Source organism: Corythoichthys intestinalis, chromosome 8 (assembly GCF_030265065.1).
Source record: "Corythoichthys intestinalis isolate RoL2023-P3 chromosome 8, ASM3026506v1, whole genome shotgun sequence".
Classification (NCBI taxonomy): Eukaryota; Metazoa; Chordata; class Actinopteri; order Syngnathiformes; family Syngnathidae; genus Corythoichthys; species Corythoichthys intestinalis.
The window spans coordinates 16,273,950-16,285,407 of NC_080402.1; the positions used below are offsets into that span (position 1 = coordinate 16,273,950).

At 38.7% G+C, this 11,458-nt stretch overlaps 1 protein-coding gene across 2 annotated transcripts in view; it reads right to left on the reverse strand.

The window, feature by feature from the left end:
* slc25a10b (solute carrier family 25 member 10b) overlaps positions 1 to 10,982 on the reverse strand; it is a 44,641-nt gene extending 33,659 nt beyond the window's left edge. The window contains exons 1-2 of one of the 2 annotated variants that reach the window (XR_009064269.1): positions 10,588 to 10,982; positions 510 to 629 (exon numbers count right to left, since the gene is read on the reverse strand). Coding sequence is in view for 1 of the 2 variants with exons in the window: in XM_057844567.1 (XP_057700550.1) it covers positions 510 to 629; positions 10,588 to 10,707 (240 nt within the window). In the remaining variant the exon portion in view is untranslated. The remainder of the gene's footprint in view (positions 1 to 509; positions 630 to 10,587) is intronic. The other variant, XM_057844567.1, reaches the window with a different exon arrangement.
* Between the last annotated feature and the right edge of the window lie 476 nt (positions 10,983 to 11,458).

The window sequence follows — 11,458 nt, forward strand, 5'->3', positions numbered from 1 at the left end:
TACATCGTCATTTGGGAGTTTAGCTAGCTGTATAGCTAGAACTGAGCCTTAGCCTCTCTGTGAGGACAGCGCAGTCGTATTCCCTCCCGATGCAGTAATCTCCACCTTGCAATGACTGCAAGTCGCTTTGTTGTAATTTTTCCTCGTGAAGTGAAGACACACTTTCGAGCGTTTGAACCTACGTGCTGTCATTGTTATGTTTATGGCTGCAATGCTCATGCTTACCCGTCGTAACCTTTCATTTTCACACTCTTTCCTGGTGAAGTGTAGTCAAACTTTGGACCGAGTGGTTCTTGGCGCCATGCTAGTTTGATGCGTCTGGACAACAAGACACGTCACGACGCAATACGCGTCTTTAGGAATCGTTAAAGGGATCGTTAAAGCTTTTTCATTGTGATGTCGAGGCCTCGAAACAGTCGGAACCGGTTCCGAATTGGAATCGGATTTCGATTCCCATCCCTAATTCTACATCACAACAGGAAAACGGTTACAAAAAAACCTACACATACCTGTCTGCAAAGGGAAGCAGATAGGCCATTGTAAAGAGCAAGAACTCCATCGTTCTTTACCACTTGCACGGCCATGCCAAACATCCTCTTCTTTACCTCCTGTTGTGTTTGCAGGTGCACCTGCAAACAAGAAATTCTAGCATTATTGATAAATCATAGACAGCAGCTTGTGCTTTTATGTGAGCTGTTATCACCGCTATCACAACTTCCATAATTTTAAAACAATTATAAAACTGTTTCATTTTGATACAAAACTATCAATATGGAAAACGCACATTCCATAGTATGTATATCGTATTTGACATCCAAACATTTTAAATCGATTATCTCTCCACCTTTAGCATTAATTTTCTATTTTTACACATATTTAAAAGAAAAACATGAAAACAAATGTATATATTGTATTTTTAGACTGTGAAGAGCACTTAAAATCCTTTATTTTTGTTGACAGTGTGCCGTATGAATTCTGTTTGTGCTTAATGACCTTGGACCTATTTTGTGTGAGCAAATCTGTAGTACACCGCTCCAGTAAAGTGCTCAAGACATACTGTACATTCATCATTCATCCAAACATTACATAAGACAGTAAAAAATGAAATGTATGAACAATAATTACTATCGTAAAAGATAAAGAACAAATTTCAAGTAGGGCTGAACAATTTTGCAAAAAACTGATATTGCGATTTTTGGGGGGCTTTGCGATATATATTTCAATATTGAAACCAGAAGAATTTTTACCAGACTTGAATAACTCTGTTTGAGAAGACTTTGACTCAATATGACCACATTGTTTTCATCAGAGATATCCCGATCCGATCTCATGATCGGAAATCGGGCTGGTCGCGTCGTTTTTCAGAGGATCGGAATCAGGTGAAAGAATCAGATTTTGTAATTTAAAAAAATATATTTCTGGTTTTCCACTTCATGTTTGTCCAGCCTCTCACCCTCCCTCCTGAAATGTAGTGCGACCTAACTCCTTTTCTTCGTCATCAGTGCAGCTGGAATTTGCTACTTAAGTTCATGATGATTGACAGGTTTGTAGCTTTGATCTGGCCAGAGACACTTCGGTAGCTCTACAATCAAAGGCAAAAATAATGTTAATCATCATTAAGCTTGGTAAACAGTCTGAAGTGTGCTGTGGCAACTCATTACTTGTGTAAGTGAGAGGCTGTTCTCGACAGCATGAGTCAAAGCAAAAAAACTTTTTTTCGGTATCAGATCGGGACACGGTATCGGCAGACTCGCAAAATTAGGTGACTTGGACTGGGACTAGGTTGCAAAAATGTGCGATCTGGACACCCCTAGTTTTCATATAATACCGTTTAATCCAGGCTAAAGGGTTTCTCTGTGAATGATAAGAGATTGGTGCACATAAAAGTGATACAGGAACCCATGTATCTCCGAAATTGCAGCTTTTATGAAGTAGAAAACAAAATTTTACATTAAAAAAAAAAAAAAAAAAAAAATCGTACGTCCTGCGTTGGGACAATTGCGCACGTGCACAATGGCGATGTTCAAACTAGAGCTGAAATGAATACTCGAGGAACTTGAGTAACTCGAGTTTAAAAACTGATCCGAGTAATTTTATTTGCCTCAAGGAATCGTTTAATTGTGCCAGTTCTAAGCATCACGTTTTTCCCGGACTACTTTTAATATGGGACAATGCGCAGACGTAGCGTTAGCCCTGCAGAGGGCTAGGTTTTTCTCAATTATGAATACTGTCGTTGCGTGGCCAACGAGTCTTACATACAGGCTTTACTTAATCTGTAAAAACATAGCTCTGTGGAGTGATGAGGGTGTAAAATAAAAACATAATAAAGCCAACTGTTAATCATAGCTCAGTAGTCATTTCTGGATAAAACACCAAGTTGTACTGGTCCCTATTGTGCTACAATACAGCAGGTATTATACATTTATATTGAACACTGAAAAAACTCAAAATCCTGTCAGGACTTACAGTTTAGACTAACTTAAAACTTAACTAGGACTTATAAATAGCTTGACACAAATGGAATTTCAACTGAAACACGTGGGAAAAACACCTAACTTTCATGTGATGTGTGTTATCAGGCATTTTTTTTTTTTTATAAGATCTAGAATCTTTTGAGTGAAAGCAATGAATTTTTTTTTCCCTAGTCACATCTGATATGCAATTGTTGGCAGTTTTCATAAATATACATTGAAAATAAAGACATTGATTGACTGTAAATGGTTCAACATTAGATGAAATGTCTTGTTTTCTCATGTTTATTTATAATTGCTCTTTACCTAAAAAAATATGTTTTACCCGGTTACTCGATTAATCGATAAAATTTTGTAGTGCTGCAACAATTAATCGATTAACTCGAGTATTCGATTAGAAAAAAATATTCGAATTAATTTTTGTTGCTTCGAGTATTCGTTTAATTAAAGTGGCGTTGTAATGGTTTATTTTGAAAGTGTTTGCATTTAGTTTTATTAATTAGGGTGAACACTGCCCTCTGGTCTGGCTCTTTTCACATGGCTGAATCCAACTGCTCCCTGTTTAGACCAACGTAAGCTAAGTTTTTGTTTGAGCTAATGTTTTTTAACGCATACTTATAAACTAAATTATGAATATTTAGCAGTTGTTGCTTTTTTTTTTTTTTTGAGGGAATATGTGTCTGAACCATTTGTTAAAAGCATTGTAAAAAAACTTTAGCATTTTATAGCATTTAAGCTAGTGGACTTTTTCTATGTAAGGTAGCCAATTGTTCTTTTGTTGAACTTAGGTCCTCATTTTTTTAAAAAATATATATTTATATATATACCGTTTGAGGCTCAGCTCAGGTATTTTCATTTTTCATGTTCCTTATCCGATTACTCGATTATTCGAACTAAGTAGTCCATCGATTAATGGACTACTAAAATATTCGATAGCTGCAGCCCTAGAATTTTCAGTCGAATACTCGATTAATAAAATATTCAATAGCTGTAGCCCTAGTTCGAACGATATATTGTGCAGGCCTAATTTCAAGTTTAGTACATTTATGCACTGCAGCACCTTATGTACAGATGAAAATAAACATGCTCATTGGTGGTGCGCGTTATAATCTGATGCGCTTTATAGTCCCACAAAAAATATGGTGAAATGTACCCCAGTGATGAAGTAACACAGCTTTTGTTGCTACCCAACAAGTTTTTGTTTTGTTTCACAATGTCACTTGAGATTGCCCTAATTTCCCCCTTCCTGCCTGGTGAATGTTATCACTAATCTTGTAAAAAGGTTTTTTCTATCACAGAGATATTAATTTTTTTAGGCCATGAACACCATGACATCATGAATAAAGCAGGTTCATAACAGTATTAATAACGCATAATAAATATTATCACTGTAACATAAGCAAATTTTTTAAACAAGGAATGTCCTGGGGTGGTCAGACTCAGTATTTTCACAATGTGGCCTTTACCCTCTGTTCTAATAATATTTTTTTATTGTATGGCCTTCAAGTCTTAAAAGCAGTATTTTATGAATCCGTACTTAACTAAAACAGGGCCATGATTCTTTTCACCTATCTTTTTACCAATTGGTCTACCGCAGTATTTCTAAACCCTTAAGACTTTTTTATTTTATTTCATAATACAACTTGTTTTGAAACGACAAACCGTTTTAAATCTAACACTAGGATAGTGTACTGTTTTGCACTTGTGGAGGGATGACAAATCACACGTAAAATAGACTGGAAACGTTGGAGAAACGACACAACACAGCATGTGGCTGTGTTTTCCTCTTAAGATAATGGGCTTGATAAGCACACCTCCAGAGAAGTGTATATTTACTTTGACCAGCTGAGACACATTACTCCCATGGGCTATAACTCAAATTGTCAACCCAAATATATACCAAATGCCTTTCAGTCCCTTAACGGCGCTTTATTGGGTCACAAATTTGAAAACAGGAACACTTGCAAGACTGTGAAACAAGAGGGAAATTTCCTGTTACTTTTACCCTGCAGCAACTAATCTTACAAGGATGAACTTTTTGTGCCATTGTAAGCATTTGTCCCTTTAAAGCCCCCCTCCCAGCTAGTAGCCCACTGTCCTCTGATTGGTTTTCAGAAGTTGGCAAAGTGAAAAGAAACCTCTCTGTCCTCTGGAGGAAAAGCAGAAAATGGTGGCCTGCAGGGACTTTAAAAGCTGAGTAATGACTGACAAAGCAGAATTTTTGTCATGCTTGTTAAACTGTTTTCCTGTCTTCCAATCAGAATGTGCAATGTTGCTGAATTAAGAGGTTAATAGATGCAGCGAGAGGGGGAAAACATGACTAGCACAAAGCTGTGTAATAAAAAATAACCAAGTTATAAAGGAGCATTCATAATCTCTCATTATTGTGTTCCATATTCAAAATTAACATAATAAAGAAAAAGCCAGTGAAAATTGGGAACACACGCTTTACTAAACATTTGTAATCAATGGCCTCCAGTCAATAATTACACACCACATGATTCCAGTGGGTCAGGTCATGTGATGCAGTTTTTGCCATTGTCATGTCATTCAAGTGCAAGTATGTGTCTGGTATGGTATGCAGCAGTTTGGTCAGATGCAATATATAGAAGCAACATATATAAAATCGGTAACCTGAAGCAAACCTTTAAGCACTAATGAAAAAAACACTATCTTGGGTTCTTTCTATATTTGCTGGACACTTGGGAATGTGTACCCAACTTGTAAATGATCTCATTGAATCAGACTTTGACTCGTCTAGCTGACAAAGTCCAGTTCCAGGCATTTTTGGTGATTTATTATTGCCTAAAACTTCTGTTTGTTTACCTTATGAAAAGACACAAGAAAAACACATGTGGGATTTGGGTGCAATTAAAAATGTACGAGTACGGACTCAAATAGCTACTTATTCCATTCCGTGACAATAACCCAAGACTGCAACAGGTTTGTCGTAGTGGGAAAGAGCACCAAAACCCAAACTAAGCACTTTCTATTATGTTGCTCGTGTCTTGTAACAATAGAGAATCCAAACATTAGAAACCAGTTGGTATTACGTTATGCTTTTTTAAACACTGAAAACACAAATAAATTTAAAATAAAAAGTCAATACCAAAATGACTGTTCCTATATGGTCTCTCTCATGTTCCATTTGGCTCACAATCAGTGGCGCCTCCAGAAATTTTTCATAGGGGTGGCCAGATGGGGCAACATAAAATCTTGGGGTGGCCAAAACTAAAAGCCATAATTTCAGGTTTTCATTATATTATTGCAGTAAAAAGGTCAGGGGGAAACTATCAGAAAGACTTAAGGACAAGGCTACTGATGTACTTTGGTGTATTGTGTAATATTTGATGTTACTAATGATTTAATGTGAACGATTAAAATTTTTAATCGAGTTAATCACAGCTTAAAAATGCATTAATCGTAATTAATCGCAATTCAAACCATCTCTAAAATATGCCATATTTTTCTGTAAATTATTGTTGGAATGGAAAGATAAGACGGATATATACATTCAACATACTGTACATAAATACTGTATTTGTTTATTATAACAATAAACCCACACGATGGCATTAACATTATTAACAGTCTTTCTGTCAAAGGGATCCACGGATAGAAAGACTTGAAAATCTTAAAGGATAAATGTGAGTTTGTATGTTGTGACTAAATATTGCCATCTAGTGTATTTGTTGGGTTTTCAGTAAATGATACTGTAGCGACTAAACTGTTCTGTCCAAATGCATGATGGGAAGTGGTGCAACCATGACTGTGTGTGGTGGCTGCAAATGCTATATCTTCTCTGCGTTGGATACACTACAGGGTGTTAAGAAAAAGATCAACTCCTGTCATTCTTCCCAACGTCGCTACCCACAATATTAATAGTATCTGTGGGGGAGATGACAAAGCTTTTGCCAATTAAAAGCACGGCCCCAATGAATGCTTTTATCTACTCCACTCACTTGACACTGCCTCTTATCTCTGTATAGAACGGCGCCATTGTAGGCTGTTTGCGGCAATGCGTGAATGAGTCGTAATGCGAATGCGTTAATTGCGATAAATATTTTCACATGATTAATTTTAAAAAATTAATTACCGCCCGTTAACGCAATAAATTTGACAGCCCTACATTTAACAAAACAAAATCAATGCATTCATTTGGGATGAAATGCATAACTGATGCTACAACAATCTAACAATATACTGGCAAGCGGGGTGGCCAGTGGGGTGGCCAACCAATTTATAGGGGTGGCTGTGGCCACCCCTGGCCACCCAACTGGTGGTGCCACTGCTCACAATTAAATTGGGGTCATGTGTCACTCAGAAGCCCTAATTAAATGGACGGATTACTTCTTCATCCTCCATTTCAAATATGTACCATCGACACCAGTTTTGTGTTATTATTGTTTAGGCGGTTTAGTTTGTTTGACCTCACACTTCAAACAAGCAATCAAATACACACCTTTCTTCCAATACTCATACAACAGGGGCATTAAACTCAAATCATCCAGGGTGTTGTTGGTGTGTGGGCTGCATAAATTATTCAACAAAAATGTCCAAGTATATCAAAAAAGTGCAAGTACCATAATCTGATCTTCTCAATCTTTGTGGATAAAAAATGAGAACATTCACATTTCAGAACAGATAAATTGGTGAGCATTGCAACATTCTCTGCGTATACAGTCGGCCTGCACAATATATCGTTTCAACATCGCCATCGCAATGTGCACATGCTCAATAGTCCCATCGCAGGACGTACAATTGTTTTTTGGTTGTTCTTTTTTTTTTTTTTTTTTTTATGTGAACTTTATTTTTTCCATAAAAGCATTAAGTGTACAGACATGGCTTCCAGGAAACCTTTTATATACACCAATCTTCATCATTCACAGATAAACCCCAAAAGCCTGGATTTAAACTGTGTTATATAAATCAGGGTTCACCAAATCCGGACCTCGGTGCCACTTTTCCTGTCGTGTTTTCCATGTCTCCCTCCTCTAACACACCTAAATCAAAAATAATCAGGATCCGTTGTCCCGCGCCTCATGACCATAGGGGCCCCTGAATGACCCTTAATTTATTTTACTTTACATATTTCTTTTTTATCTAAATCATTGTCTGATTAAATAGTATGTTGTACTCGATATATACTTAAAAACTTTAACATATTAAATATTTCAAATATATATTTTTTCCTTTTTTTTGCACAACGCCACCCCCCCCACCCCCTCTGTCTTAGCAGAGAATGGTTTGACCCCGCTCTGGCGCACTCAAGGCTACACTACGTACGTGCCCTGAAGCGTGAAATTCAACTCTGTCATTGTTATAAACTCTAAACATGGCGAGTCGTCATAAATCGGGTGCGCAAAAAAGAAAAGAAAAAAGAAAAAGAGATGAAGATCAGAGAGGTGAACGAGAAAAAATGATGACGTTTTTAAAAGGGGGACAAGAAGCCAGAGAATTAAGGCTAGAGTTGGCTGTGAACGATGATGTCGGTAAGTGAACAACAGCCGCTAACACTGAACGTTTACATTCGCGATCACCGTGACCAAAGCCCGATTTGAGTCTGTCACCAGCCGCTTGTAGTCTATTGAGCTGCGGTATGACAAGACATGCTGTTCGCGTTGAGCCGAGGAGAGAAGGTGATGGGAGATCTGGGATATATGTTAGTCTGTGGGGAGCAGGTATTGGAGGCTGAACAGAAAATGCGTAGCCTACGCATTTTCTTGTCTTTGCCAGTGACTGTAGCTGGAGGAGAGCGAGCCTTCAGTAAAATGAAAATAAGAAAAAACTACCTACACTCCACCATACCACAGGGCAGGCCTAACAACCTAGCCCTGCTCTCCATTGAGCGTGAGTTTTTGCTCAAAAACTGGATTTCACTGATGTTATAAATGACTTTGCTGTCAAAAAATCTAGGCGCGTCACTGTTTGAGGGCTTGATAACCACAGGGACGTGGAGGGGACAGGCACAGGATGTTTAGTATACTGTTTTGCTGCTTTGCAGGCAGGCATAGCACTCTCAGTTGTATTGTATTGTAGCCTACATGGGACAATAAATGGAAATTGTTTATATTGTGTCACATCACATTACGGTTTAACTGTCCATCTCAAATTAAATTATTTGAAAATTTACACGGTCTTTGCTTGCTAAGCGTTAAAAGTAGAGATCGATCGGGGTGCCAATCGATCGGGTCCGATCACGTCATTTTCAAAGTATTGGAATCGGCAAAAAAATATCGTCCATGCCTTTTTTAAATATATATCTATATTTATTTAATTAAATAATTTTCTAATTGTATTTAACTTTACAGACATAATATGTTTCACTCTTCCAGGGTCTTTAGTTTAGGCTTAAGGTAGGGTTATCAAATTTATCCTAATATCGGCGGTAATTAATTTTTTTAAAAAATGTATCACGCTAAAATATTTGACGCAATTAATGCATGCGCTGCACGACACACTCTCACATTGTCGCTCTCAATCTGTAATGGCACCGTTTTACCTATATAGAGAGGTAAAAGGCAGCGTAAAATGAGTAGAGTGAATTTTGGCAGCCTTTGGAGCCTTTTTTTAAATTGGCTAAAACCTTACAATCCCTCTCCCTACGATTAGAAATATCATGGGAAGCAATGTGAGGAAGCAAGGTAGCAATTGATCTTTATCTTAACACCTTATGTTATTTGCCAACGCAGAGAAGATATATCAATTGATAGCACTATGCACAGTCATGGTTCCACTTCCCATCCTGCATTTGGGCATGACTACAGTATCATTTACTGAAAGCTCAACAAATACACTAGATGGCAATATTTAGTCACAATATACAAAGTCACAAGTCTTTCTATCTGTGGATCCCTCTCACAGAAAGAATGTTAATAATGTAAATGCCATCTTGAGGATTTATTGTCATAATAAACAAATACAGTACTTATGTACTGTATGTTGATTGTATATATTCGTCCGAGTTGTATTCATTTTTTTCTTTATGCATTGCCAAAATGTATATGATCGGGAAAAATTATCGGGAATGATTGGAATTGAATCGGGAGCAAAAAAAAGCAATCGGATCAGGAAATATCGGGATCGGCAGATACTCAAACTAAAACGATCGGGAGCAAAAAAACATGATCGGAACAACCCGAGTTAAAAGTACTGCGTATGTTGTCATGACAAGCCGAGGGCAGGGGTGGGGGGGCCTTATAATGATGTCTTGCCCACGAGCCCCTGCAAGTCTGTTGACAGCCCTGCTGACGCCGATAGATGTCCAATCCGTTATGACTGGGAGGCATGGCAGCGATCGTTGGCAGTGAAACATCGCTAGTGAATGAGTTAAGGGCTATAAGCAACAAAGTGTGGCTCATTTTTATCACATTGGCTGACTAATTACATTTATCTTTTTTTTTTTTTTTTTTTAACAAACTATTTCAACATCATGTTTGGCAGATCCTCAAAATCAGGTGACTCGAACTCGCATGCAAAATCAGGCAACCAAGTGATTGCCGCTTAATTTCCCTTGGGCTAACCCTTTTGACAAACACTGTTGCCATGACCCTGAGATATGGGGCTGTTAGTGATTCTTGCTCAGGGCAAAGACTTCTGGCCTGCACCAACACCAAATGTATGTCAAGGACGGGGCCACAAAATACTGTCACGCGGGCCTTAGTTGGCCCCGGGGCTGAAAATTTAAGACCCGTCCTGAATAATCAGACGCCGGTTGTCATTATTTGTAGGTTTGAGAGGTTCATCAAATATTGACAACAAGACCACAATTATTTACCCAATCACCACAAGACAAATACAATGACTATATGACTAATTAATGTTTCTTTCACTGTGCCTTTTCAAATAAAAATGAACATCTGCAATTAGTGTTATTTATTACTCCTATCCTCTGCACAAGACCAGAGCACAAAATATCTAGCCATGTGTACCCTCGTACATACTCTATCTCCAGCAACCGATTGTATTTGACTATGAAATCAGTTAATGTACTGATTAGAGAGTGATTGCCTGTAACTACTTGTTGGTGAACACAGCTGCAGCCTGCGTTTAGGCCTGCTTTCCTCGACACCCCACCGGGAAGAAGAGGGGGTCACCCCGCGCCATAACCCCTCACCTTGAGGAGATCTAGAGGATGCGTGCAGCAAGCGGCTCCACAGGACGCCAAACCACCGAAATACCACCGCGACATTCTTTTCTCGGCCATGGCTCCGTCCCGTAACGTTGCGCGGTGCATCTACAGCGGTGGCCGCCTTCGTTGCTTCCCAGTCCGGCCGTTTGTACGGGCTCTGCAGCGCTACTGGACGTACTTGTAGTAGTAGAAGCTACTCGCCGATAACCTTGTTAATCTTCAAACATACCGATAAGAGGCGTGCACTTTGGCTCCACACGCACTTGGCACACTCCCGTCACATATTTATGGGACGAAACGCGAGTGTGCGTGCGTGTATGCACGGTGCTCGCTCACAATGTGCAACGATTCAGGAAGCAGCTGAAAAGCGAGAGGAAGAACAGCCAATTGACAGCGTTGATGCCGGAGCTGCCTACCCGCCCCTTCACAGTTGGCCACAATAATACACACGCGCTCACGCCACTTTTCTCACGATCCTGCCTTGTGGCTCTTGAATGCGCTATCTAATGCTGCAAATATACAACCCCACTTTAATTCTAGACCAAAAAGCATTTCCCTGCAGAAAAAAATCCCCACAAAAGACAGTCAGTAGTAATTTTAGGTTTGTTTTTGATGGCAGAATTACATATCAGTCAGATCGTGGCCCGCCCACACAGGGGCGTCACTAGATTTTATGAACGGGGAAATTTAACCCCCCAAGAGATGTGAAGGATTAGAAAGAACGTAGCAACCGGACATTCATTATTCGAAAATTCTTCAAATATATATGTTATTAGTTTTAGTAGTTTAAGTAAGTATTAGTTTAAGTACGGTGGTACCTCTGCTTAAGAAAATAATTGGTTCTCGAAGTCATTTC